Source organism: Caretta caretta, chromosome 5, assembly GCF_965140235.1.
Source record: "Caretta caretta isolate rCarCar2 chromosome 5, rCarCar1.hap1, whole genome shotgun sequence".
Classification (NCBI taxonomy): Eukaryota; Metazoa; Chordata; order Testudines; family Cheloniidae; genus Caretta; species Caretta caretta.
In genome coordinates, this window is record NC_134210.1 from 94,910,328 (window position 1) to 94,938,032 (window position 27,705).

Here is a 27,705-nt window from a genome sequence, read left to right on the forward strand (position 1 = left end):
AGTTGGAAGCTGAATTTACTATAGAACCATAGCACAAAAAAAATGTATCAAGGAACCTAGGTGTACTGCTTTTTTTTTTTTTTTTTTTTAATCCTCAGGAGGACATGATTCTCTCCTCCCCCACATGAAAAATTACCACAACACAGGCACATCCATCATCTTTTTACACTGGTAGTTTAATAGACGCGTCTCATCCCAAAAAGGCCTCTGGGCTTTTTAACCACCACTTTGCTGTATGTCTTTAAAGTAGAAATGAAGGGAACTTTATATTCAACGTGAAGTTGTATCATGTCTCGTAGCATTTTACAGATCCCATTAGAAATTCAGATATGATCTGGTGGACATGCACATCTGTGTACTCTCTCAGGTCAGGAGTGTTCAAAATCACTTACAAGGCTAAGTTCTTTGGATTTTGAGGAAGGAGTACTGCTAGAAGATGCAATAGAGGCCGGGCTAATCGGTGCATCTTTCTTAAGCAGTCGGGTCTTGTCCAAGCCATTCTCTCTTGGAGAATGTGCTGGGCTCCCTCGAGGGGAAGAAGGATCCTATAAAAGAACAACATGCGTTAGTATAACATCTTCCTAGCAGCATAAACACCTATCTCCAGTAATTCAGACTTTTGGAGAAGATCTCTAAATAAAACATGAAGCATCACTTGGCTTCATAACTGATTTGGTTAATATGATTTGGTTTAAAATCTAGATGTATAACAAAACAAACATAAGTATTAGTTAATATTGTATGTTGTTAACTAAGTGCCATATAAAAATAACGATAATGCTTAGGACAACAAAGTAAATAAGAATTACATTTCTCATGTTAACAGGTGGGGAAACTGAAGGCACACAAAAGGCTAATTGTCTTGTGCAAGGTCACACAGAAAATCAGTGGCAGAGCAGGAACAGAACATAGGTACCATAAATATCAGTGCCCTATTTGCTTTAAGATGGGTGAGGTAAGATTTTATTTGTTTAACTATATAAACAGCTGAGAAAAGCTCTTCTGAAGAAGTGTTACTGCTATAAATAATATTTTAGAACTGAAAAGATAAAAAGATGAAGCTGGATTTCTTTAGCAATTACAAGCCCCTTTGTGAAGGCATGCATCTGACCTACACTGAGATTTGAGAGACACCTTCAATTACTGTATGGTATAGGAAGCAGTATAACACATACCTCATTGGAAACATCAACCACCAAGTTATCATCACTCTTTTCACCATCACTGTCCTGCAATGACAAATCAAATTCTTAAAAAATATCCAAAGATCTATGGTCTCTTTAAAAAGCAAAAATATCTATTACTATAAAGCATCATACTATTCTTCAATATTTCCTATTTCTTTGGTCTCATTTAAGCTGTTAATAATAAATACTATGTAGGTCTTACTTTATATATAAGAAGTGCTTTACATTCATTATCCCTGTTTTACAGATGGGGAAATTGAGGCACAGAGAGATGAAGTGACTTGCCCAAGGTCACCCAGAAGGAACCCAGATAGAGCTCAGGTCTTCTGATTCCTAAAAAATTCTTAGGTTGGTAATACACCATGTAAATGTTTCACTCACATAACGAGTTGCTATTTCTTTCTCTTCTGTTTTCTGCTTTTTGCTATCTGAAGAGTAATCCGTCGAGTTCCTATGCTTCTCTGCTGTTCTGAAACTAGCTGATGGAGACACAGAAGAGCTCTGAAATTAGAGGGGAGAGAGGGAAATGTGACCACACATTTGCACAATCTCATTTCTGATTACTTTCAACAGACAACCTGAAGGTGGTGGTGGAGGTGGTTTTGAGGTCTTCTAGTGGATAACAGCACTTTAATCAATGATAGCTAACTAATAAGATTTATATTGACACTTTGAATGAAATAATTGGTAGATACTTCTGTACAAATATCAATTACTGGAGCACCAAATAGTTGAGGTCCAAAATGCCACAGAACTGCTATGTATTAATTTAAGAATACTATTTTTTACCATGGTTATTGGGATGTTTACTTTACAAATATACAGAAGGCTACCAGGAAAAACGAGGAAGGAAAAGAATGGTTCAAGATAAGCCACCCCTCAGCAAATATTTGAGAGTTAAGGAACAATGCAGAGCTATATTGGCTTTGATGATTTTACCTCTAGCTCTAGCCAACATACAGGACTGGTTTTGACCAGAAGAGTCAAAGCTCAAACACAGAAGAACAAAGGAACTATTGCAAGGTTTGAAAGGGACTCTTTCTCAAGAGAGAGGGGATAGTTGTTTGGGGAAACCAAGCTGAGACAGGTATCAGAGGCGTAGCTGTGTTAGTCTGGATCTGTAAAAGCAGCAAAGAGTCCTGTGGCACCTTATAGACTAACAGGGAAAGACTAGATGCGATAAATCATTCCCCACTGGATCGACTGCTGCCCGCTGATCCAGCAGGTAGTGAAGACATACCTGTAGTCATTGTTAAAAGGGTTTAAGTCTTCTTGCCATGCTTGACCAAAATCCCCCGTATTAGAGTTGGCCATAAATTTTCTGTCAGAATGGTTTTTTAATGGAAAATGCAAATTTGAAATTTTCCATGGAAAAATGTCTATGAAATATTTAATTTCAGGTTGGTCTGACCCAAATCTGAAAAAAATCATGTTGTTCAACTAACCCAAAATGTTTAGTGTTAAATCAGTTTAATAAAACATTAATAAGCTGCATTCCCCCAGTCAGTGCATTGCCTTATTATCTCTTTTCTGCAGAGGTCTCTACAGGACTGCATTTCCCATAACACAACGTGGCTATCCCTGACCAGCCTCTCAGTGGTGCATCACAGGAGTCATATGACTCTGGGTGCATCATGAAATATGTAGTCCAACCAGGGAGCTAACTTCATAAGGGAGAACAGGGGCATCAGGCTCCTGAACTAAGCTCCCATAAACCAATCCGCTGCTATGGAAAAATACAGTTTAATTTTGAACTGCCTCAAAGTGATGCGTTTCAGGTCATTTCAATAAACCAAAACGTAACACTTTGATTTCAGGAGTGTCAAAATGTTTCAAATCATTCTGACTTTAAATTTTTCGTAATTTCTGTAGCATGCAAAGTTCTGAAATTTTGACATTTTGTCCCAATCTGAGAATAAAACAAATGCGGAAATGTCAAAATTTCTCATGGGACGGAATTTACAATATTTTGTTCAGCTCTTCCCCATACACTTCAGTAAGGGTTTTGAATGTACGAGTGAGGCAACATCAGGACAAACACATGTCCAGTGTAGACTTCAATGCATTCTGACACCACTGGCATGTTTCATATTTCAGTGTTCTTATTAAAACATTGAGGATCTGATTCTGAACAGCACTTAAGCATGTGCTAAAGTTTCTCCCTACTCGGGAAAGCACGTTAACAAATGCTGAAATCCCACTGACTTCAGCGGGACTTAAATCTATGCTAAAAGTTAAGCATGTGCTTAATTAAGTTATTTCTGGAATAAGAATGCCTTTTTGAATTGGAGCCTTAATTAGCAAATTATGTATAGACTGGTTGAAATTTTGCAAGTTTTTTTTTATGGGGTGTTAGCAAAAATTTTCCCTTTATTTTTGACCGATTCTAGTTATTTACACATTCACAATACTGGATGAAAATGGAAGTTTGAAAACAAAGCTAGCATTGCTCATGACAACTGGTTGGGAACATTTAGTGAGCACCAGTAGGGTCTACATGGACCAAGACATGCGCAAAATGTTAGTGCGCTTTAGAAATCACACCGCCGTAGTGTGCATTACTCCACTGTGTAGATAAATCTTAGTATTATTTACTACAGAGAATGCCCTTTGCAAAAGATTTTATATGAGCATTAAGAGTACTCCTTTACATTCATATTCATTTCACAGATTGGGAGGAGGCAGTTTATAATTTGAGTTCAATTCATTATAACTTAACTTCACTGTATAGAAAGCAATTCGTTTTAAAAGGAGAAAATCATCATCGCTAAGCTGCAATTAGAATTATGTCTAAAGAATCAGAGTAAACTACTGCACTTATTTAAACAGAAATATTTATTTTCATGAATTAGAAACCACGTGGTTTCATTTTTCTCAGTATAGTTAACCTTGGCACTGCAGATATCATTTTAATCCTTGATTTTGCTGCTCAATAAAATTATAATTCAGAGCTCCCTATTAGAATGATAAAGTAGTTAATTATCACCAGCACTTAAAGGATGATCACCATATTGGGCACTGGGGCAATGCATACTGTTTAATGGCGTAATTGCTTTAAAGTCCAATCAGACTTGGTAATAAAGTGGAAAAATCCTAGGCAGCCCATGCAATGGAACTTTTTTGGCTGGCAGTACGCAGAGAAGCACTAACAAGATGTAAGCAATAGTACTGATCGACACAAACTTATATGGTCAACAAAAGAAGGTTTAGTTTTGTTTCTTCGTGAAAAATCCAGCTGTATATCTAGATACTACTAGAGATCATACAATGCAAGTTTCGTTATTGGATTATATGCTTAAAAATGTGATCACACATCCTCCCCCAGCCCACACACTTTCTTCATATTAAAATCTTCACAAACGTGGTGATCAAAGTTCTGTGAACAGGAATGCCTGTGAGTTAGTGAATTTTCTGAATTAGTATAAGGTGACTTGTCTACAAACAGCCATTATTGTCCTTATGTTTTTATCCTAATTCAGGCTTTTCTGCATATTAAAACAAGATTATGACTAGCCTATATGCCTTTTAAGCATTACAATACCCTTAGGTACCCTTGTCTACACTTAAAAGTTATATCAGCATAGCTACTTCAATAGGGGCGTGGAAAAAAAACCCCTCAACTGTGACCGATGGAGCTATGCTGACAAACCCGCACGTGTAGACAACTATGTGAGTGGAAGAGTGCTTCTGTCGATGTAGCTTATGTCATTTGGGGATGTGGCATTCCTATAGAAGAACATCTTCTGTCAGCTTAGGCTGCATCTACACTAGGGAGCTATGCTGGCACAGGGTACACAGTATAGACATAGCCTTATGTCTTAAAACTGCCACAAACATTTTCCAGCCAAGATACAGAGAGTTTCATCTGCCCTTCACATCACGACAAGAGAAGGGAAACAAGAAATTGAATATTTTACTTTCCCATCAATCCCAAACAAAATCCCTGCAATTTGCCTATGTGACTGGGTAGAGTATAATTTTGTAAGGCTGCTTTAAGGCTAATTAACTGTTCCAGCTTTGGGTGTTGAGCTGAAGCTCAGGAGTATGAGGTTACAAGTTAAGGTTTCAAATCACATTCTTGGGTCTAGCATGTAGCTTGACACTTTTTAGGAGAGAAAATGAAGAACTTTCCAACTGAAACTAAGAGGGACGAAAGGGATTAGGTAGGCAGAATGCAATTCCACAACTAGAATACACTGGGGCTAATATTACTTCTGCAGAAAGAGTAACTGGATCTTCAGTTACAACAAGCTGTTAGGACCTGGGCTGGATTTGAACTGACAACCTAGAGATAAAAAAGCTTCTGAGCTGGTACAGTTCACTTTCCCCCCTCCCCCAAACCTTCATTTTAATTCCTGCCCCTCAGGTTTTGGAGAGGAATGAAGGCTTGGCTTTGGGCCAGTTGCTGAGAGGACTACAAGGCTAGACTTCAAGAGTGAGATGCAAGAAATAGCAGCCTAACTCTGGTCTCCTGCATGAAGCCTCAGTTCAGATTTTTAAGCAGAGATTTTGTAATGGCCACATCTGGTCTATCCATTACAAACTGTATCTGCTATATAAAAAACTGCAATTCTGCAGGAACTCCATGACTGGTGTTGATAGACCTAAAATTGCCCCTTATACAAAATAGCACAACTGCCATGGCCTGTTTAGCCAAAGCACTAAGTGACAACTATCTACATGTAACTGTGGTTGTGTATCAGATGTCTACAAGTGACACTGGCATCTGTACAAACCTTTTCCCTGAGTCTACACCTAGGGATCTGTGGGAGATCCCATGACTAAAGGGCTGAACACAAAAAACCTCCATCAAAGCACAGTTTAGCTGTCAGACTTTGCTCTGTTTTTCGATTAAAACATCAAGGCTCTTCTAACAGCTTCCTTTAAAGAAGATGGAACAGGGTTGCTGCTTAGAGAAATTAAGTGATTTAGCATTATGTCTTGGCAGGCTGTAACTTAATGGGCCAGAATCCTCCTTCTAATAACTATTAAAATTTATAGAGAAAGAAAATCTTTTCACACTGCAGTTTTCTTCAATGAACTTTTAATCTACTAGAAAACCAAGCATTTCCCTGCTAAGCAGTATTGAGTTTGTTCACATCTAATAATTGAACAAGACATGTGGAAATACATTATTTGGGGATAGTGGCTGTTTTAATTTCTCTTTTAGCAAAAAGGCACTGTATTTTCATTTTCTGTTTGTGTAGAAAAGGTTAATTCCTGGTAAATACATGCAAAATGGTGACCCAAACCGACTGAACAGATATAAGAACAGCAAGGCTCAGCACTTTGACATGTACATTTAGTTCATTTAAGAAGCACTACATCAAATACAGCGTTGGATCTTCAGCACAAGACTGTAAAATACTAGACACTACATATCCCACTATGTTTTGTACAGTGCTGAGCAACACTACACAACAAACGAGACCAACACTCTCCAGGAATTTCATGAGGTGGCATATTCCCTCTCTGATATTTATATGGTGACCGTCACAGTGGAATGTAGGTGCCAGACACAGCCTGAAATAATCTCCCCTGACCATGCACAAATTAATTGATCATAAAGAATGCTATATAAACCTCTTATAAAGCCATAAATATCACATAAGTAGCAGTGCAAACATCAATGTGCTGTCTACTTGTAATAATTAATACTTCAAATTACTTGAAAAATCCAAGAATTACCATAACCTTTTAAACCTCAACTTCCACTGAAAATTACATGCATTACCATAAATGGCTCACATAGCACAAAGGAAGAAAAACAATATAGTAAAATCAAGCACACGGGCTATCCATCCTTTCTCAAGCCCTGTAGCTTGGACTACCATCAGATAGCTCTCTTGGACTGCTAATCTTGCTTGGATAAAAATTAAGTGATAATTAAATGAAACCAGTGTTAGAAATAATGACGAGATGATAAGACCCAAAAGCCCTCCCACACAAAGCTGGTAACTCTTGAAGCATTTGTGACTGTGACCATTACCTGGTGTAACTCTATAACACTAAAAAAAGGATGTATTTTAAGTGAAATAATTAAAACAATAATTCCAACAAAGTGGGAATTATGAGATAATTGATCATCCTGAAGTATTACACAAACTGCAGTAAAAGCCAAGGATATTCATTGCTAAGGTCAATTATGATATAATTATCTGAATGACATTATTGCTGTTATAAAGTCCATTCAAAGTATACGAGAAACAATAAAAATGGATACAACACACATCACAGGAAAATGACTTCACAGGAATGCTCACTCATTGACTGGCACTCACATTTAGGGCGGTGAAATACAAAAGCCAACGTTAGCAATCTGACTCACTCCAGCGTTTGGTATGGTCCTTTTAATTATTTAAGGGAGATGTGAAATCAGCAACATGGAGCAACTGAAGTATTATAACTCCTACATAAGTCTGAGTTAAGACTGTCCATACCTAGACTTGGCTGCTTACTGACTTGGGCCAAAAGGTGGACCAGCTTCCAGTCCACTTTACGGGTACGAAATGCAGTACAGCGCTGCACTAGTTCTAACCTTATGCCAGACAGAATGGAGTAACAATCACAAGAATATTCTCTCTACCTGAAAACTTAGCAGCTAAGCCTTTGAGCTCCTGGGCTTAACTTTCCTCAGAAGTCCCAAGGCCAAACTCTCTAACACGGCTCCTTGCCAATGAAAGGGATAGAAAAAACCAGTATTGTACAACATGGCCCTTCACCTATTTTGCGTGGGGGGGGGGGGAAAATAGCACACTATTTTGATCTATTTTTAGCACACTGATTCGATCAGAGTTAAGATGGGTATGTTTCCTAGGGCTGGAATTTACACTTTCCAGCTCGAGTGTAGACATACCCAAAGATGTCTCACTTCACTCAAATTGCAATGTCACATTCATCCCCTCCCCTCGGTTTCCTGTCTCAGTTATTAGCACAGAGCCACAACAATGTAAAGGAAAGAAATAGGGAATAAAACTGGGAGAAAAACAGCCACTGATAAAGATGTATATAAAGAAACACCAAGATACACAGCAGAAAAAGGAAAACAAAATTGAGGAAGGTAAAGAAGAAAAAACAAAAACAAAAAGAATAGTCAGTTATCCTGATTATTAAGGAAAATTCCATCAAAATATTATTAGAGTTCTCCCACGCAATATAGTTTCTGAGTGGTTCACAAAATTCCACAAGAATTCCTTTCAATTTACCAGAATGCATACATATTCTCTCTCTCTCTCTCTCTCTCACACACACACACACACACACTTACACTTTTAGTAAACTGAGAGCAGTGGTTGTGAAATTTTCTGGGCTGCTCCAAGATACCGTGTAGCATGTTTACATCTACCAGTCACATCACCAAAGTAATCCATAGCTCAATCAAAACTCCCACCATATTGCCAAATGGTCTAAACTAGTGGAAAGTCCAACCTTTCTCAGCTTATTCTTGATTCTTATATTGTGACATTCCCTGCTGTGGCACCTGAAAGGCAGCATTACACTTTGTTCTCTTTATCTAAGACAGATGCTTGGGGCCAGGTTCTGAACTATCAAGCTACCAGTCAAGATTACTTGCCTTTCTCTCTCCCTTTCAGAGCTCACATTTTGACCTCCCAAGATCATTTCTCCATTGAGCCTTTTCAGGCCCGGTATACACTACAAAGTTCTGTCAGCATAAGCTTGCATCAACCTAGTCGCACATGCTCTGCCATTAAATGTGTCTCCTACCGATGTAAATGCCCCATTACAGCGACACAGTAACACCACTGCCCTGAGCGGCACTGCGCTATGGTCGATGTGCTGAGGGCGACGCAGCACAAGTGCAGACACTGAGTTACTTATGTTGACCCTAACAGTCCTCCAGCAGCTGTCCCACAATGCCCTACACTGACCAATGTAGTCACAATTGTGAACACCATCGCCCAGGGTTCCTGGAGAACAAGCCAGCTACACACTCCAGACGTGTTCCAGCTTGAAGTAGACCAGAGATTTTGGATCTCCTAGGCCTGTGAGAAGAGGCTGTTCAAGCACAGCTATGGACCAGCCATAGAGACATGGACATCTACAAGCAGGTTACACAGGAGATGCAGGAGAAGGTACTACAGGGACCAGCAGCAGTGCAACATGAAAGCAAAGGAACTGCGTCAGGCATACCAGAAGGCCAAGGTGATGAGCTGCAGACTTACTGCTTTTACAAAGAGCTGCATGCCATACTTGGTGGAAACCCCACCACCGACCTACAGACAACCATGACTACCTCCGAGGAGCCCAAGCCAAAGACTCCTGGCATGAACAGCCATGACGAGGAGGAGGATGGGGGACATGCAAGTGGTGGAGTCTTGCTATGCCACAAGCCAGGACCTGTCTGAGACACCACCACAGTCCAGTCAGTCCCAGCAGTTGAGCACAGGTGAGTCTGATGCAGGGGAAGGAACTTTGGGTAGTTTATATTTCCCATTACAGTGATGTACTGATAGCACTCCCAAGTTAACAGGATACAGCTATCGACTGTTTCATTAATTTAATTGTACTACACGAGGTAGTGGTACCAAAAAAGAGAGAGATAGGGTTCTCTTTTTTTCATTCCCCTGTGGCAAGGGAGGGGCATGAGGAGCAGTTTATGTATACAAGGGCGTCGCTTGAACCCTCCTGAGAAATCTCCATGAAACTTTCATGGAAGTACTCTGTAATCCTCTCCCAAAGTTTCTAGGAATGGCCGCCTTATTTCTTCTTCACGGTAGGACACCTTCCCACACGACTTGGCGATAACTCCAGTAGGCACTATTGGAGTAAACAGGCTAGCAGCATACGGGCTGGGCGGCTTTGGAAGGCCAGCAGCAGCTGTGCTCTCTGTACCTTTGTTACCCTCAGGAGGAGATATCAGTTAAAATCATCCCGCCTGTGGAAAATGGTGCCAGTATTCAGTTCCATTGCCCTATCCTCAGTTTCATGCAACCAAGAAATTTCCTCACCATTTCCTTCATCTCTGGCAGGCCTTACACCCCACGGCTGGTGCTGTGAACGGCACCATGCACTCTGCAGCAGAAGTGTCAAGAGGCAAGTCTTGTTTAAAACCTCAGCGGAGCACAGGAAGGGAGTTTTGAGTCTTAACTTTCACTTTCTGTTGTGACTATACGGCCAATGATGCCTTTGTGTGTTTTACCTGCAGCTGCTGTTGTTATGGCCTTGTGGGGTTTCCGCTCTACATCTGTGGAATGCCTGACCAAGATAAGGAAGAGAAAGATGAAGACTCAGAATGACATGTTCAAGGAGATCCTGCAAGCCAGTGCTGCATCAGACTGTGAGCAAAGGGCCTGAAGGGTGAGCACTGCAGACAGCCTGGAGAAGGAAAGAATGGACAGGAGGCAGGCCCAGGAGTCCCAGCAGAAAGAGGAGAGGGAGGTTCACTAAGACATAATGGGGCTTCTCTGGCAGCAAAAACAGATACTGCAGACTCTTGTGGACCTACTGGTTTAACAAACACAGTCTTGCCTTTCTTTTCAGACGATGGAGAACTCTATTATAGCACCTCCCTACACTCTGTGGAACATTCCATGTGGCATCAGAGGCCGCATCCCTACCCCTGCCAGTCCACCCCGGGGGACATTAAGGACAATCACAGTTTTGCATATACTGACCTGAGAGAGCCACGGTTGCTGTATGTGTAGGTAAAATGGACATGAATGTAGCCCTTCCAGTTGATGTACTCTGTGGCAAGGTACTCTGTTGCCAAAAAAGGGGTATGCATGCTTTCTAAAACCCCACCCCAGTTCAGGAACCTCACTGCTGCAAATCCTTCCACTTTGTGCTGCACATTGCCAAGAGTCACAATCCTGCGTAAGAGGAGACAATTAATGGCCCTGCACACTTGCATGACAACAGCCCCCACAGTGGATTTACCAACTCCAAAATGATTTCCCATTGACGAGTAGCATTCCTGTGTTTGCAAGTTTCCATAATGATGTTACCACTCACTTCCCCACTGTCAGTGCAGCTCATATTTTGGTGAGTCTGCGCTGAAGGGCTGGGGCAAGCTTGACAGACAGATCCACGAATGTGGCCTTGTGCATCAAAAGTTCTGCAGCCACGGCTCATCATCCCAAACATTACAGTGCAATCCCACCAGTCAATGCTTCATTCCTCAGCCCAGAAACAGTGCTCCACCATCTGCAGTTGCTTCATCAATGCCACCAACAACCATAAATTGGTTCTTGCTATGCTCCATTACTGTTGTATTCCTGCTGATTCAGTTCCTCTCATGGCTCTGCACATACTGGAGGATCATGCATCCTGTGTTTGCAATGCCTAGGACAATAGTGCAAAGCTGTGCAGGCTCCAGGCTTCTGTCAGAGATGGCAGACCGTGAGGAGGGCTATGGGGGTTTGTGGTATGTTTTAAAAAAAGGCATGAAAATTATGGGATAAAGATGACATTATGGGATGGATACATTTGCATGCTGGGAACTTGACTCCTTGCTCCCAGTCACCCCTGAGCAACTCATTTCTGCCTCACTGTGCATTGCCAAAACATCCCCAAAGTGTGCTGAACAGTGGCAGGTAGCATGCTGGTTGGGATACCTACCGTGGTGCACCACACTTTGCATCGACACAAGCACTCCTGGTGAATGCACACAGTGCTGATGCAAGGAGCAAAGTATGCACTCGCACAAGCAACATACCGTGATAGTTTTATGCCACCGTAACTTGCATTGACCAAAGTTTGCTGTGTAGACATGGACGGAGTCTTGTTAAAAAGAGAGATCCCTTCAGTAGTATCTGAACATTTTTTCCTTCTGCCTTCCTGTTACTTCGTTCCCTCTGATGTAAAATTGTTTTATCCTCTCCACCATTAATACACCCCAGGTCTCAGTCCAGTGCATTTTCTACTCATTCTATTGAATCTTGCTTCAATGATTTCCCTCAAGGACTCAGTCTGATGTTTGATTTGAGTTGAGCCCTCCTACCTTCTTCAAAATTCAAACCAACCTGCCTTTCATGTATATGTTATCCTTATAGACTTTAGGCAGAACTGTTCCACATCAAACTGCCTTTATATTTTCAGTGGCCATTCTATAGTTTAGCTTGTGCTTCTTATATGAAAGAGGTCTCTTAATTCATCGAGGTCTATGGCCTTGTCTACACAAAAAAGTGTTTGCCAGTATAGCTATACCTGTATTCCTCCTATTTTAGACAGAGCTTATACCGCAGGAGAATTCTTTTGACAGGGTATTTATACTAGTTCCCTGAACGAATTAAGCCATACTGGAAAGGACTGCATTTGCTGGTATAACAGTGTCTACACCAGGCTTTTGCTAGCATAGCTATGTTGGGTAGGAGTGGGGGGAAATCAAAATGTGTCTACACGAAGAGGATTTGCTGGAATTGCTATATCTATCCAGGTACTTTCTTTCTAGCACAGACAAGGCTTAAGTAAACTTATTGAGTATTTTCACCTTCCATTTCCCACAACTCTAGTCACTCGCTCTGTTTACACAGTCAGCACCTTAACTCCCACTCAGTCCCACCTGGACTGAATCAGCGTTTGCTGCCTTTTCGCTGTGGCTAGATTCTCCGAACTCAGATGGACAGTCTCAGTAGTTTTTAGTGTAAAAAGCTAGGAAAGCCACAATACAAAGCTATTGCATATCACATGGCCTGTCTGAGCTACTTGGATTGGGTTAAGTAAGCCAAGATTGTGATGATTATTTTTTATACAATCTATAATTAAAAATGCAAACTTTGATGTTTTATATGGCATTTTTACCCACTAATTTACTTCACTAATTGCAAAATTAATGAAGTTAATTAGTGGATAAGACTGTCACATAAAACATCAAAGTCTAGATGTTTAGTGTCTCTGCCAGAACAACTAATCAGTCAAAGAAATCTGGAATAAAAAGAAAATGTGTACATGCAGCAGTTAACTTTCCAAACTCAAATAGTTTCAAAATTAAAAATATATAAAATATCAAAAGATGCTTTTTACACTGATGATCTAGTTGCTCTGGCAGTGCCACTATAACATTTCACGTAATCTAATTAAATGAGAAGGAATGATCTGAAGGCATCGAAGTCTAGATCTTTAATCATAGTTACAATAATGGTGATAAATTCAAAATTAACATATTAACTCCAGAGTCTGAATGCTGCATTCATAAACTGGCTGCGTGCTAACTCCAGTCAAATATTTGAAGACCTGTATCATCTCAGTTTTGCTATGAAACTACGCTACACAGTGGAGGTCAGAGATACCAGGCAATTTTGAAGCATACTTCTATCAGCGTGGGCTGTTGCTTCTTTGGCCTCTCCTGGTATGCAAGTGCAGAGTGGCAAGGAAAACAGGTGTTTAAAGCAATAGCAGTGGCTGATAGCTAGGCTTCCACAGGTGGATCTTTAAAATAAATCCCTTAAAATACAGCTTCCTCTGTAGTCACTGACTGAGAGATACAACACGGGTAAGGCCTAATCCCTTACTTACACTTTGAGGGTCAAAAGATAGACAAAAAGAACCAATGCACATAACTACAAGCAATGAAGTAGTTAAGGAGCACAGCTGTGAAGCAAAGACAAAAGACAGGTTGGGGGAAAGGATATCTAAGCACAGATACAAGGAGAACTGTAGCAAGGATAACAGGCATCTTTTGGTAAGCAAGCCAGTTTGAATAAAGAAATGGATGGGAGATAGAATATTAGAAAAAAAGTTGTGGAAAATAAAAACCTCTTCTGATCAGTTTATAGGAGCTGCAAGGTTCAGCGATTACAGCTCAATAACGTATATTTTAAAATTGGTACAACACAGAAACTACAATGGCCCCTGTGCAAGGATGGCACACAAATTTGTGCAGCATTTCCATCAAGTCTGCTCTTGTCCACATCTGCCAGCTTGTAAATATTGAAGTTAACTGATGGCAACAGCCAAGCCCTAGTCAAACAGCTTCCATTCTGATCCATAAAGCAATCCACAGGGTCCTTTCTATATCACCCAACCCGTTTCAATTTCTTCCATTTTTAAGAAAGCTTCAACACACCCTAGACTAGACCACATACTCCAAAATAAATCTGAATAGAATGAAGAGTTTCAAGGACATGTTAGCACACACAATTATAGGTAATATGTGCAACAGAGAACATGACACAGTGAGAGAGAGCCCAAGGGTGTACACGAGCTGCAAAGGATTTCTAGCCCTAACAATGTCTGAAACAATAAGCATTCTAGAGTAATAAAGGTGTGTGAGAGCAAAGGAAGACAGACAGAACTCAACCACAAATCACATTTCTGGTGTTTTAGAAAGAAAAAAAACAAAAACAAAAACCACATTCCAATATCAAGAATTAGTCTGTATGAGAGTAGCCCTAACATATAAAATATCAGCAGTTACTCTGACCTAAAACAGACAGGCCAAAGGTCACAAAGTTATATAGATTCAAAAAATTGAGGGTAAACATAACCATCTCTGGGAATCCGAAGAACAACACAAAAGCCAAGGAACCATCAGATCCTCTGTTCTGTTCTCAAACGTTTAGGGGTTCCAGTTAATGAACTTTTAGACAATTTCCTAAGGCAGAGTCCTGAGACATGTAGAGCAGCACCACCAAAATGAAAACTAAGAAAGGGGAGTAAGCTAGTAAGAGGGAGAGCAACCACAGGATAAGAGAAGCAGCTGAACTAGCCAGAGCATTCAATACAGCAATTTAATTGTGGACTCACCACCATGAAAGACAGAAAGAATGATAGCCATCAGCTTGTCTTACTGGCTCTGAATTCTGCAACTCAGGAGCAAAGCACTTACTATCTTTAGGCAGTCTTAAAAAAAAGTGAAGACTGACAAAATAATTTCAAAGCCCAGGATGGTTCAAGGACTCTAGTGATAAATGCATTTTTATGGCAACTGAATTTGGACAAAATAATACATTTAGAATAGTAGGAAAATGCTAAAAAGAGTGTTTTATACTGTCAAAAAGAGTATAAGAAGTATTGAGGAATCCATTTGAAAAATAAATAATCTTTTGGTTATACCGCTCTTTAAAAAAAACCCTAAGCACAGTAAAATACTTACAATTTAATTTTGGATTGTATATTATACAGCAAAAAAATAAGTGGAATGTGAATACTTTCCTGCAATATAAGGTCTCAAACAACTATGGGTTGCAGAAATCACAACAGAACTAGTAATAGAGATTATTAGACAAAAAACAAAGTCTGTGCCAACGGTTTCAAAACAAAAATGACCAAGCTGTACACTCTCTCGGGGACAGTTAAGTGGATTCTCTTTTTCCTGTAGATTGGTATTAGCAATATCCTCCAGGGATGAGAACTCCCTGTTTGACTCCTGGATTTGATCAGAAGATAACCAAGCACTAATTAGCTTTCTTCTATTTCAAAACCACACAGCTCATTTCTGAAGGCAGACTCATGAGGCATTGCTTTTGATTTCTTTCAGCATGCATTCTGAACAATAAAACTTTGCTCCCCTCCCCTTTTCAGTTCCCTAATACTGACTTTTTCTTTTTAACTCAGGTTACATTCATGGGGGTGGGAAGGCATCTGGTCTCAGGTTTCAAATTTGTTGCTCTCATCCTTTACACCCCTGGTGCAGCTAAGCTGCTTGGGGGCAAAAACCTTGATTTTCTGTCTGTAAAGCATCTTTACTGTGACATTAATAATAAAAAACAATAATTAATGTGACCTGCTGAAGAAATGATTTGGGACAATCAAAATTATATTAATAGTTTTACCAGCGCAGTTGTGCTGATGCAAATTTGTAGTATAGACCTGTCGTTACACTATTTGGGCAGCCATCTTCTAAAGCTGAACACTCAATGAATTCATTAACTAATTATTGCATTAACTGGGTGCTAAAAATATGAACATGGGGTACTGAGCAAGGCTGAAATCATAACATTCAAAAACCAATAGGAGAACACTTCAACCTCTCTGGCTACTCAGTAAAAGACTTAAAGGTGGCAATTTTGCAACAGAAAAACTTCAAAAACAGACTCCAATGAGAAACTGCTGAGCTTGAATTAATATGCAAACTAGATACCATTAACTTGGGTTTGAATAGAGACTGGGAGTGGCAGGGTCATTACACATATTGAATCTATTTCCCCATGTTAAGTATCCTCACACCTTCTTGTCAACTGTCTAAACGGGCCATCTTGATTATCACTACAGAAGTTTTTTTCTCCTGCTGATAATAGCTCATCTTAATTAATTAGCCTCTCACAGTGTGTATGGTAACTTCCAACTTATCTGTGTATATATACATATATCTTACTATATGTTCCATTCTATGCATCCGATGAAGTGGGCTGTAGCCCACGAAAGCTTATGCTCTAATACACTTGTTAGTCTCTAAGGTGCCACAAGTACTCCTGTTCTTTTTGCTGAAATTCATGTCTCTTATTTGTATGCAACATACTATATGAAATCCCAATGAAATATTGCCAAGAAACTAAGCTTTGATCACTACTGCTCTGCTTTCCAGCCCAAACAACATTCAAGCACATTACCAGTGCCTGACTTCATCTAGTTTGCATTTGCTTAGGAATATAAAACAGCTGTGTCAGAAGAGGCCCTAGTTCAGGAAACTATCCTTATTCAGTGAAGCCCTCAAGCATGTGTTAAACTTTAGGCATGTGTTTAACTTCACTTAAATCAAAAAATAGCTAAAAAGTCTGTGGGATTTAAGCATGTGCTTAAGTGCTTTCCTGAATTGGGGCCTGAAAGCCCAACTTGTCACACAACGAATTTTCCCAACAATAGCTCTTTAAGCCAAGGATTCTCGTGGATAGAGTTATGGGAGAAGAGCTCTTCCAGCCGTCTTGAAGCATTACCATGCGAGTCAGAACCCAAAGTGAATCCACTATACATACCACACCTACTTCAAAACAGCAGGTAAATAATATATAAAACAGTGCTTGTGCCAACTTTTTGATGTGCAACAGACTCTTTAACATCTAAGAATTATGCAAGAGGCAGCAGTAGCTTATTTTGCTGTGCCTTTCATTTTTTATATTAGACAGGTCACTCAATTTTTTAAATGTTAAAAGCATGATCAATTACTCACTTTAGTCTAGCTAAAAATGTTTTGATGTCAGCAATGAGCAGCCAATAAAATTTTAATTTAGACTAGAACAACTGAAAAACAGAACTCCATGTCTCGTACTCCCCTGTACCCTGCCAAGTAGTTAAGTGTGATAACTGGCATTCATACACATGCCCTTCTGTTCTACTCAAATGAGTTATCTTTAGATGCTTTGAGAAGACTATTCTCTTATTTAAGTACTTCATAATATGATCCATCTTTCCTTTTGCTTTTGTTAAGAACAGACTGCAGTAATCTGCCTAAAACAGTGTTCTGGCAAACACTCCTAAATTATGTAAGTCACCAGGTTCAACTCTGCTGTTACAAACACTTGAAGGAAGACGGGTATAATATATTATCATTATAGTTATACAATCCTGAGTTGAATTTTCCTTGGCTGAATTTCTAACATTTTAATGCTGAAATTGTTCTGTTTTAAAAACACCATGTGAAAGATTTTTTAAATACCATTCATACTCAAACTCTTTATTTTAAACGGTTTAGAAACAAGCTTGTATAAACAAAACAAAATCAAAAAAAGCTTCTGTACTCTAATCTAGCATTAAGTACATTTTAAACAACAACAGGCATGTTTCCAAACAAACTATTGCAGTGTACAAATTACCCAGCAGGGATAAAGATAACAATGCCTCGGGTGTGGGTTTAGCTCCTATAGCAAAGCCAGATATTTCATCTGGGTTGTCTTGGAAACCATAATGTTTCATTTATTTATAAAAATGAAAGGTATTCATTCCAGTTTGGGATGAACCCTGAGAAGCTGGCTCTAATAAATTTACTTAAATGACAATTTCAGTGCATTTCCTATTTACAAGGTAATACTGTACACTGGATTAAACAAACAGGTGGAGGTCAAAGGCCCAAGAAATATAATCAACCCAAGATACATTGATTACTGACTTACGAGAAAGCACCCAAAAGGTACCTTTATATTGCAATGTGCTCTCCACCTTCTCAACCCACCACTCTGACCAGCTAATTGGAAAGTCTATGGCCAACATGCTCAAAATTGGCTGCCTAAAGTTAGGTGTCTAAGCCCATATGCAGACATTTATGTAAGCGACTTGATTTTAAGAAATCCTGAGTGCCCAATAATTTAGGTGACCAAATATGCATTTTATTGTTTAACTTTAGGGTTTGGCTATGAGGGTTCAATCCAGACAAGACTGACATCGTACTGCTAGTTGGGGTAAACAGGCAGAACTACTGGTGAAGGTTATAATGGCTACAATGACAGTAAGGGAGAATGGCTATAATTTGTAACACAGGTTGACAAGTAAGGGGTCTTAGATCATGTGCTGCTTTGGTAGCCATTCATGTCAAATGCACTTTTTCCTCCTACGGTTGGTAAGAGGAGTGTGCCCTTTACTTTTCAGAGATCTTGCTACAATTAGCCATGTTTTTGTCACTTCCAGCCAACACTGGTATATGTTCTCCACATATACCAACAGGACAGTGAAGTTAAGCAGGTAGCAACATTCTCTGCTATTCAGAGGGACTTTTACACTGAAAATACAAAACACTGCTGTGAGTTTCTAGGTTGAATTTCAGTGCTTGGTTTAAAGTTATAAAACCTTACAGCAATTTGGGACCTATTTACTTTAGAGACTGTCTCATGTCCCATGAAATATCACCTTGGTTATTCTCAGGGGTAGTTATCAAGCTACTGCCCAACGATATCAACAAGATGAGTCCTTCTTCTGTATAGGGGTCCTTAACTATAGAGTTTGATTCCTACTTGGTCTGCTAGTGCCCAGATATGTTATTTTCTGGCCATGCTACAAACCTACAGGTTTAGTACCTTTGGCCCATGTTTTAGTTTGCCTACATCTAAATTAAGTAGATAGTCTTGTGAACTGTAAAAGACCAAACATTTTTGCAATGGACACAAAGTTATCTTCAGTTGGACTTAAAGTAGCTGAAGCCACAATGCATCTAAAATTTGACTGCCATATAAGACTCCAAACAAAGTTTCATGAAAGAAACGTCCAGATTTTCTAGAAGTGGCAACTGAGTGCCAGACAGTCAGTTATGCAAGGCGGCGGTGGCTATTTATGCAAATCTCTTTGGAAATACTTATTTTTTAAACAAACCCTTCCTATCAGGCATGTGAACAAAACAAAACCCTGAAGTTGCCTAATAAATTCAAACCTGTATTCCATAATGCACGTGGCCACCTCAAAGATAGAAACAGATGTACAAATATGCTGATTTCACAGATACAGGGCTAGTCTTCCCACTGACATTCTTTTTACTACAGCCTTTAAAGTATATGTTGTTTTTCACTGTGTTTTGTGTAAAGCCCTGTTTGCACTTATAGCACTCTATACATAAAAACAAATGTAGCATGTGCATTTTTCTGATTAAAATCCAATGTAAATCATATGCAAATTCGGAGCAGCCCAGAGGCTCATGGCAAATTGCCAATGAAGGCCTTTTTTGCTATAAGGTTGTATGTACCAACTCTAATCACATTACTTTACACTTTTCCATGTTTAATTACTTAGAACACTTTCACACGTATGCTCTCATTTTTACTTGGTCACTTTAGGATTCTATTCCCCACCTAACTGACACCAGGACATCTTACACCTTGATGCAGCCCTTTATGATGTGAAGGAGGCCAAGACCAAACTAGATCTAAGCAGCATACCGTGTCTCTCTCTCTCCTGTTTGGTCCTGTGACCATTCACCAGTACTCCCACACAAACAAACACAACTTCCCCCTTGTTTCAGTTTCAGACTTTCCAAGCCTATTGTTCTTCCTAGTAGACGACTGCTTTGGGCGCAACCTACAGGTCTTTGGGGGAAAGCTGATTAATCTAAAAGTTTTTTCTAGTGCCACTCCCTTGACTCCGTGCAGCAGCTATAGGAGGAATGGATTTCATATGAAATCAGAGACTGATCCATCTGTGTTAAGAAACAGACACAGCCCTAGAATATTTACAAATTGTTTCCCTACCTTCTCTCATTACCTAGTTTATCCAAAAATGGATTTCCCAAATGCTCTCAAGAAAGAATTCTGGGTATGATATTTATTTTTGTTTGGTTTGATTGTTCACCTTTCACAGATTTCTTCTCACTTTTTCCTCATTCAAGTTTTAAATTTGCTACGAGAACTTCTTAGAGCCACCTAGGACTTGTTCAGGATATTCCCTGGAGACCCAGAGAAAATACTTTTGCAGAAGAAGCTCTATTGGGATGCACTGTGCATAATCTATTTACAGTAACATCACCACCAATTCTTCTAAACCCTGAAGCACAGGAAATGGCTTGATATTTCTTCACTTTCTTTTTATATTAGTAGGATTAATCAGCAATTCAGCCCCTGATCCCGCAGTGTTTAGCTAGTGGGGCAGACTGCTATACCCCTTGAAGTTAGAGAGGCTCTGTGGGGATGCAGCAGTCCCCAGGCATACTACATGTAGCAGAACTGGAGTCTCAGCTGTGGCAGTTGTAAAAGGCAATTTTATTCCCATCCTCCCATATCTTCTCTTCCTTTGTAGCCACAAAAATATGGGCAGGAATAACATTACGATGGTGGCACTGAAAAAAAAGTGACTATCAAACAATCCAGGTGCCCTATAAGTGCATGCAATTTTCTCACCACACTGGGATTTCGTTACAGCTGTGTGAAGGCAGGAGACAAAAATACTTTTGACAGAAAACCTTGCAACGTTCAGCTCATGCTGGAACATCAGCTCACACTGGACATAGAGCAGTGGCAAGGAATGCCTTCAACCATCTTCAGACGGCCAGGAGACCCTGCTGCCCTTTCAACTCAGGTGATGCCCCTGCCACTGTGATCTACATCTTTGACACTCCCATGTTGAACTGTCTCTCACTCTGCGTGGGGTTGAGTCCTATGTGAAAGCTTCAGCTCAAGCAATATGTAGCAACTCTCCGGCTGAGTGACTAAAGACCTTCAAGCTCATATACTATCAGTGCTGCAGCACACGCATGCCACTTAGGGTGACCAGATGTCCCAATTTTATAGGGACAGTTCTGATTTTTGGGTCTTTTTCTTATACAGGCTCCTATTACCCCCCCCACTCCCGTCCCAATTTTTCATGCTTGCTGTCTGGTCACTCTAATGCTACTGGCTCCCTGCATGTTTCAGGATCAAATTCGAAAGTCCCAGTCCTTCAAGACAGCTTCCCTCCGCCCATGACTTTCAAGACAGGGGGACAATGCATTAAGAGTCTCAGGTACAAGACAAAGTATGCTCAGACATGCTCCTAAACAGAGGAGATCAGAAAAACTGAGCCTGAGGCCATGTCTAGGAATGCAAGACATAGCTCTCTCTTCAATAAAGTTTTCCCAAAGGACACTATCTTCCCCCACAGCCGAGCTACAAGATAGAATTAAGATGACAGGAAGAAGAGCAGGGACTGCTACACTGGTGGGGAAGGGATGAAATGGGCACAGCCAAGGCCACCCTCTCCCCAGCATCCCTGGTCCCAGAATTATGCAGGGAAACTCCCCATATACCCAAACTCTGGGGGTACCAGAAACCAGTGGGGCCTCCCATATGGCCCTTGTGGGAAAACTGCAGAGGAGCCAGCCAGAGACTCCAGCCAGGAGGGGGAAAAAAATCAGCCAAAGCCAGGACCCTTGGCAATAGAATGTTCTCCGACTTGCTCTGTCCTGCCACTGACTGGCTATCTGCTCCAGCCCTCTTCTCCCCACTCTCGCCCCTCTTACATACCTTCACCCCTCCCCTCCCCCCCCCGACCTCCTTCCATTCCCATTTAGCATATACTCTCCTAACTAATTGCCTCCTTCCCCCTCAAAAAAATTTGTGACACTTACATACTATTTTCTGCTATCACATTGCTTACTCTGCTTGAGTGTTATAACCATTCCCTCCACCCCGGGGCCTGATCTACACCTAAAACTAAGGTTGACCTAGCTTTGTTGCTCATGGGTGTGAAAAACCTCACACCCCCAGAGACAGATTTAAGCCATTTAAGCCCTGGCATAGACACCACTAGGCGGATAGAAGAATTCTTCTCTTGACCTAGCTACCACCTCCAGAAGGGGAAGATTTATTACAGCAACAGAAAACCCCTTCTGTCGCTGTAGCAAGTGTCTACACGACAGCCAGGGAACTGCAACACTGCGGCTGTGCCCCTGTAGCACTGTGTAGACACAGCCTGTGTCTGTCTTGTCTATTTAGATTCCAGGCAGGGAATGACTACTACTCTGTGCCAGTACAGTACCTACCACAATGGAGTCCCATTCTTGGTTGGTCCTTCGGCACTGTCAAAATAAAAATAATGAATGTCAAATGAGAGAGAGAGGGAAAAGAAGTAGTAGTAGTGAAAGTTCTGGGACAGGGAGAGGTGGAAAGGTAAGACCCGACCCCCCCCACCCCCCGCCCTCAGGTACCACAATAGGCATCTTCAATGTTTAAAAATGCTTCCTTTCTGTCTCCTTGCTCTCTTCCTGAACGACTAAATGCAAAATGAAATCATCTTACAGAAGGACAGCCACTTCCCCCTGTGCTCAATCATTCTCAGTCACACCATGTTGTCCAGTAACCTGCATTGATAATTCCCCATGAATAAAATGCCCACATTATCATCCAAAGCTATGTTGTTGACATGCTTTTGGTATTTCTCTAAAAATACCACTAATTTCCTGGCTTCACAACAGCTGAGCTACTCTGTATTTGAATATACAAAAGAGTATTTTGTTTAAACCAAATTAAAAGCGTTCCAGTAAATGACTTCAATTTTGCTGGCTATACTATTTCAGTGTATACTGTTCTATTTATCCTCCAACCTCCCCAATTTCCCCCCCCCCCATTCCCTTTTTACATTTAATCCTTTCGTGCAAGGAACTGGATTTGCCCAGTAGAGCAACCCCAGCCAGAAACAGATGCTCCAAAAATTACCTACTTAACACCAAAGAGTTAAGGCACTGGTGATAGTGCCTCCACTATGCTTTATTCACCTTTATTTGCCAAAACATGTCTGACAGAAATTGAAATTGAAATGGGGTGGGGGGAGCCCACAAACACTAAATACACCTTCCATTTCCTATTCAGATAAGTGTCCACATTCCCCATTTAAGTCAGCATGAAAACCAACATTACTGCCAAGCCCTCCTGGCATCTCACCACTTTATTTGTTCCCATTTGTATCAAATGCTTTTGTCAACAGTTCAACAAAAGTCAAAGCAAACAACCCACTACAAACACTGAAGGTAACAGCAACAAGCATGAATCCTTCACAATTATCCAACCCAGCTGCTCAGTGCCTGTCCAGGCTGCTTTCATTTACAACAATGTCAACAAAAGGCTGAAACCCAATAAACTAGGTGGGTCAATACTACCACTGTAAACCCTCTGGAGAAGGAAATGCTGTTCTCCTGCTTTACTGCTTCAGCAAACATGCAGAATAATTCAGTCAGATAGATAAGTACTTGTCTAATCATTTGTTGTGTGAATTATTCAAGGCTTTCCCCGTAAACTACTAAATGAGATCTCTTCAAATATTTCTGAGGAACTACTGGCTGTCTCATTGTGGAGGAGGAAACAGATAAGCTCTGACATAGCAGAGGACATTGGTAACCTATGACCTTAAAAAGCTTAATGTTCAGTAGATTTTGGTGCTTCTGTGCCCAGTGCTCCTGGCACAATTACTGTTCAGAGGGTGAGGGGCTTTGCACTGCGTAAAACAGAGTTCTGACTACTCATGCCTGTGAATTTATTAATCCCAATGTATTATTCATTTACACACAAACACACACATAATATTGAAGTTGTAATACAAGTGCAAATTGTAGAGACTGATCTCCAGGGATTATTTAAAACTAGGTACAAGTCATTAAGAACATAAGCACAAAGCAGGCATACATGAGTTTATTCCCAGCTCTGCCTCTGACTTAGTGCGTTTTCTCTGGCAAGTCACCTGTGTATTTCAGTTTCCTCCATCTGTAAGATGGGTATTAATGTACTTGTCTCACGGGGTTTTAATGAAGATTAATGTTTGTACAGCATTTTGAACATGTAAACCCTAGTCAAAAACTAGGTGATAGGTAAGTGCTAAATATTACATTTTCCATCATAATTCTCTCTCCACTTTGTGCACAGGAAGCAGCAGCCAGCTTCAAATGTTATTTTCCTTGTTTTCGTTGGCCGTGGCCACAACTTCACTATTATGTCAATACAATATTTTTAAAAAATACGTTATTTTTTTTAACAGGATCAGGCACTTAACAAAAGTTTGTGCTTGTTTTGCTTTAATCACATTATTGGTAGGAGTAATACTATGCATATACAACAGTGTTTTTTTCTAAGAACAGTTTACACAGACATCTCAGTTTAGAGTTGGAGAGAGACATATTTTGAGCTAGAGCACAGTATCAAAAACACTTCTGAATATTTTATTTTTGACATCTACAGTAGTAGTGGTGCAAGCTAAGTAGCTAGTTTTCCCAAAGAGACTATCCGGTTGTTTGAAATTTTAGCAAAATGATAACAGCAATTCTGACCATATTTCACATAAAACTGCACATTTTTGTCTTTATAATTAAGGATCACATCACAATTTGCTTAGTGAGGTATTAATCTCACTGAATTGGCCAAATTCTAACCAACATATTTCTGTTCATAGATATTTCATAGATTTTAAGACCCTACTGTGATCCAATCTGATCTTCTGTATAACACAGGCCATAGAATTGCCACACACTAATTCCCAGAGCAGATCATTTAGAAAAACATCCAATCTTGATTTAAAAATTGTCTGTGGTGGAGAATCCACCACACCCCGTGGTAAACTTCCAGCCTGAATTTGTCTAGCTTCAACTTCCAGCCACCAAATCATGTTATACTTTTGTCTGCTTAGAAATGCCCATTATTAGATCTCTGTTTCCCACGTAGATACTTACAGACTCTAATCAAGTCACCACTTAACTTTCTCTTTTTAAGCTAACTAGATTGAGCTCTGAGTCTACCACTATAAGGCATGTTTTGTAATCCTTTAATCATTCTTGTGGTTCTTTTCTGAACCTTCTCCAATTTGTGAACATCCTTCTTCAATTGTGGGGACCAGAACAGAACACAGTATTTCAGCAGAAGTCACGCTTGTGCCAAATAACAGAGAGATAAAATAACCTCTCTACTGCTACTCGAGATTCATCTGTTTATGCATTCCCTTTTGGCTACAGTGTCACATTGGGATGACCCCCAATTTTTTTCAAAGTCACTGCTTCCCAGGATAAAGTCCCCCATTCTGTAGGTATGGCCTACATTCTTTGTTCCCAGATGTATACATTTACATTTAGCCCTATTAAAAAGTACATTATTTGCTGGATCCTATTCAAAAAGAGATCCAGATTGCTCTGAATCAGTGACCTGTCCTCTTCACTACTTACCACGCCCCCCAATTTTTGTGTCATCTGCAAATTTTAATCAGTGATGATTTTATATTTTCTTCCAGGACATTGATACAAACGTTAAATAGCACAGGGCCGAGACAAATCTGTTTGGGACCCCGCTGGAAACACATCCACTTGATGATGATTTCCCATTTACAATTACATTTTGACACCTGACAGTTATCAAATGGATTAAAAGCTGGCTATGTGTCATGTTAATTTTATATTGTTCTAGGTTTTTTTAAAAATCAAAATGTAGTGAAGTCTAAATATATTATGTCAACACTACTACCATTATCAACCAAACTTGTAATCTTTTTTTTTTTTTAAAAATATCAAATTAGTTCCACAAAATTTATTTTTTAAAAACTTATGTTGATTTGCATTATTTACATTACCGTCCTTTAATTTTTATTAAATCGAGTTCCATATCAGCCGCTTCATTATCTTACCTGGGATCAATGTCAGACTGACAGGTGTATATTACCTGGGTCATCCCATTTACTCTTTTCTGCCTATCTCAGTTACCCGGTAGCAGGTAGGGAAACTTCCTGCAATATCCTTGGGAGACCATATTTTATTAAGTGTATGAATGGTTTATATATCATTGTGGGCCAGGGACTGTATGTACTTCACTGGGGGGAGGGTTACCACAGCTCCTTCCGGAAATGAAAACACTACAGGATGCTTAAGACAAATCACTCAGATTATAAACACCTCCAGAGAGGTACCACCTCCCACGAAGGCTCACAAATTCTGTTTCAAACTGGATTCTCCAAAGATCAAACAGACAAAGAAATAACTTTTGGATAAACAAACCAAACTTAAACAGATTTTCAGCCTTCATTCTGTTTCCTGAGCCAAAGGCTGATATGAACTTATAACTACAGGGAAAACCCAGTTGTGGGATTTAAAGGACTGGCACGTACCAGAGGCCTCTGCTGGAGTTGGGGGTGACCTCTGGTAAGTTTTGTAAGCTGTGTTTAGGTTCTTTTATTGTTTTTATACGCTTTCTCTGTAATGTTTTTACCTTACGAATAAATGTGCTTGCTTGGAAGAACCTGTGTGGTAACTTGTAACTGCCAGCAATATGCTGGCTTAGCCCTCGGGGAGAAAGCAAAACACAAGTGCTGGCCTTTTAAGCAGACTGGCTTGCTGGGGATATTGAAGGGTTGATCAGGGAGCTGCGTAACCTTAAAAACTCCACCCAGAAGAGTGTAAGATGCAGGTCTCTGCCCAGAACTGGGGAGGGCTGGGAGCTGGAAACCTTTAAGTGGGTGCCTTTGAGGGAAAATACAGGTGCAATTACTTTGAATCTGTAACAACCCTTTCAATTCCAGCTGGCTAAAGTACATAGGTCTGTACAGCAGCTTCAGCATTCTAGCCTAGAGGTGGCTACAACAATTCCTAGATATTTAGGCCCTGATCCTTCAAAGTGAGCTGCTTGGGTGGACTCTCACCCCACCTTTGGAGCCTTACTGAAGTCAATGGGAATCCAGATGTTCACAAAGTTAAATACACACCCTGGTGTTTGCAGGATCGGTGCCTTTGTTTGTGCAGTCTGTCAGTAATATTTGTAGAATGTTTCAGGGGCCATTTGAATGAAAGGCAGTTTATAGATACTAGGTTATCATTTCATAGCCTGAAAATAATGTGAAATCAAGCAATGTTGAGAGGGGAAACGCAAAGATGTTTGTAAGCTGAATAAACTGCAAATATTGGTGCTAAATGCCCTGAATAGAACAGGGAAGAAGAGTATGCTTTTTTAAAACTTACATTTTCTCCCCACTGCTGGTCCCATCAACTGATGGGCTAATGGGTTGAACACCTGAGTGCTACATTCAGCATACACCATTGCTGGAGATAGCACAGCTACCACAGAACCCTTGATGGAGCAGAGAGCTGTCCTACAGAAAGCCCATTGAAAAGTTCTTTTTCCCCCCCTTTCCAACACTCTATGGTGGGATATAAAGCTTTGAAATTACCTCTATGATAAGGCTTATACCAGAGAATGCTTCTCACAAAGTC

General features: G+C 40.2%; 1 protein-coding gene across 11 annotated transcripts in view; it reads right to left on the bottom strand.

The window, feature by feature from the left end:
• Window positions 1-27,705, bottom strand: part of TLE4 (TLE family member 4, transcriptional corepressor) — a 121,230-nt gene that overhangs the window by 13,314 nt on the left and 80,211 nt on the right. For 6 of the 11 annotated variants that reach the window (XR_012668576.1, XR_012668570.1, XR_012668577.1 and 3 more), the window contains 3 exons: window positions 1,569-1,688; window positions 1,176-1,229; window positions 393-545 (listed from right to left, as the gene is read on the bottom strand). Coding sequence is in view for 1 of the 11 variants with exons in the window: in XM_075128692.1 (XP_074984793.1) it covers window positions 393-545; window positions 1,176-1,229; window positions 1,569-1,688; window positions 22,516-22,551 (363 nt within the window). In the remaining 10 variants the exon portion in view is untranslated. Of the gene's footprint in view, window positions 1-392; window positions 546-1,175; window positions 1,230-1,568; window positions 1,689-22,515; window positions 22,552-27,705 lie in introns of all 11 variants that reach the window. The other 5 variants (XR_012668573.1, XR_012668572.1, XR_012668569.1 and 2 more) reach the window with 1 other exon arrangement.